This window comes from Diachasma alloeum, unplaced genomic scaffold (assembly GCF_001412515.2).
Source record: "Diachasma alloeum isolate Michigan unplaced genomic scaffold, Dall2.0 Dall_scaffold_00283, whole genome shotgun sequence".
Classification (NCBI taxonomy): domain Eukaryota; kingdom Metazoa; phylum Arthropoda; class Insecta; order Hymenoptera; family Braconidae; genus Diachasma; species Diachasma alloeum.
In genome coordinates this window covers 376,676-378,033 of record NW_021680422.1, presented here as the reverse complement: position 1 = coordinate 378,033, position 1,358 = coordinate 376,676, and the positions used below count along the sequence as shown (strand labels likewise).

Genomic DNA, 1,358 nt, shown 5'->3' with positions numbered 1-1,358 from the left:
TCGTGGGTGTAGGTCACCACCGGAACGGCCTTTTGCTGGGTTGAGTTGGTCTGTTGCCTCTGCTGAGCTGGACGTTGAGGCTGACTCGATGGCTGGTTGTGGAGCATCGAGTGGTGGAGGCCCCCGCAATACTGGCACTTGGTCTTGGACCTGCAGTCCCTCACCGAGTGCCGACCAAGGCAATTGTAGCAGAGGTAGCGACGCTCTACTACCTCCCTACGAGCTGATACCGAAAGTTGACGGAAGGATGAGCAGGATGTGAGGTAATGGTCTGCCTCACACATCGAGCACGAGTACGTGACCTTCCCTGATGGAGCGGACTTGAGAGCTGGCCTCGATTTTTGTGGTGGTTGAGCGGTGCCGTGGTGAACCTTCGCAATGCGTTGAGCTGGCTCCCCTGAGAGACTAGTACGAAGATACTGCATCTTCTCCACGTTGGATAGGTCTGTATTCGAGCCGACCAGAGATGCGAAAAGATCGCGGAACGAGCGCCAGTCCGCATAGGCCCCTCCGAACTTGGGCAGAGAAATCTCAGGGAGATAACGCTTGGAGTATGTGGGCTGTGCCGTCCCAGACGCGAGAGACCGACGAGATGAACCTGAGATCCCCCTTTTATCAATGAGCTGGCTTAAAATACCCCTTGCCTCATGATAATGCCCGATAGTAATGTCGAACCGATGGTCCCTAAAGTACGGCAATTCAAGGATCCCTTCGATCTTGCCGCTGCCAGCGATGAGCTTCTCATGAGTGCTCTCGAACTTTTCCCAGTAGGTCTCCAGGATCTCGAGTTTACCCTGGAGATTGGAGATTGTGAGGCTTTTCGCCTCTTCTGTGAGCAGCTCCTTGTAAACGCGTTCGATGAACGCTGCCCGAGAGTTATTCAGGCTAATGGTCGCCTCAAATGATGCCATAATTGAAAATAAGTGCGCAGCTCAAAAAAAGGAATGAACCGGAAAAACCTAAGTAAGGCGACCCCAAAAGCCAAGCAGTGAGCAGTGAGAAGCGATAAAATTAAGTATCCGGTCGGTTGAGCGGCAACAGTAATAACACCGAAGAGTCTTAATTTAGTAGGTAGCAGCAGTGAGCGATTCCGTTGAGCAGGCGCGAGAATTTATTGAAAAATTCAAAAAAAACGAAAAAGGGTTGGAGAATATAAAGGGAGCGGTAGCCAAAAAAAACAAAGTTGAATGCTCCAAAAAATTCAAAAAAAGGAAAAAATGGCAAAAGTAGCAAGAGGTAATTAAATGCTACTTAGCCGAGTGAGTGATGTTGAGCTGGACCAGTGCAGGAACGCTGCAGTTGAGAAAAAAGTCCAAAGTCCCGGGGATGAGCTGCTCCAAAATTCAAATATTCCCGCG

General features: G+C 50.1%; 1 protein-coding gene across 1 annotated transcript in view; it reads right to left on the bottom strand.

Annotated features, from left to right (window-relative positions):
• Nucleotides 1-911, bottom strand: part of LOC107038434 — a 4,138-nt gene extending 3,227 nt beyond the window's left edge. Inside the window, exon 1 of the mRNA XM_015257531.1 lies at nucleotides 21-911. Within this exon, the coding sequence (XP_015113017.1) occupies nucleotides 21-911 (891 nt within the window). The remainder of the gene's footprint in view (nucleotides 1-20) is intronic.
• Between the last annotated feature and the right edge of the window lie 447 nt (nucleotides 912-1,358).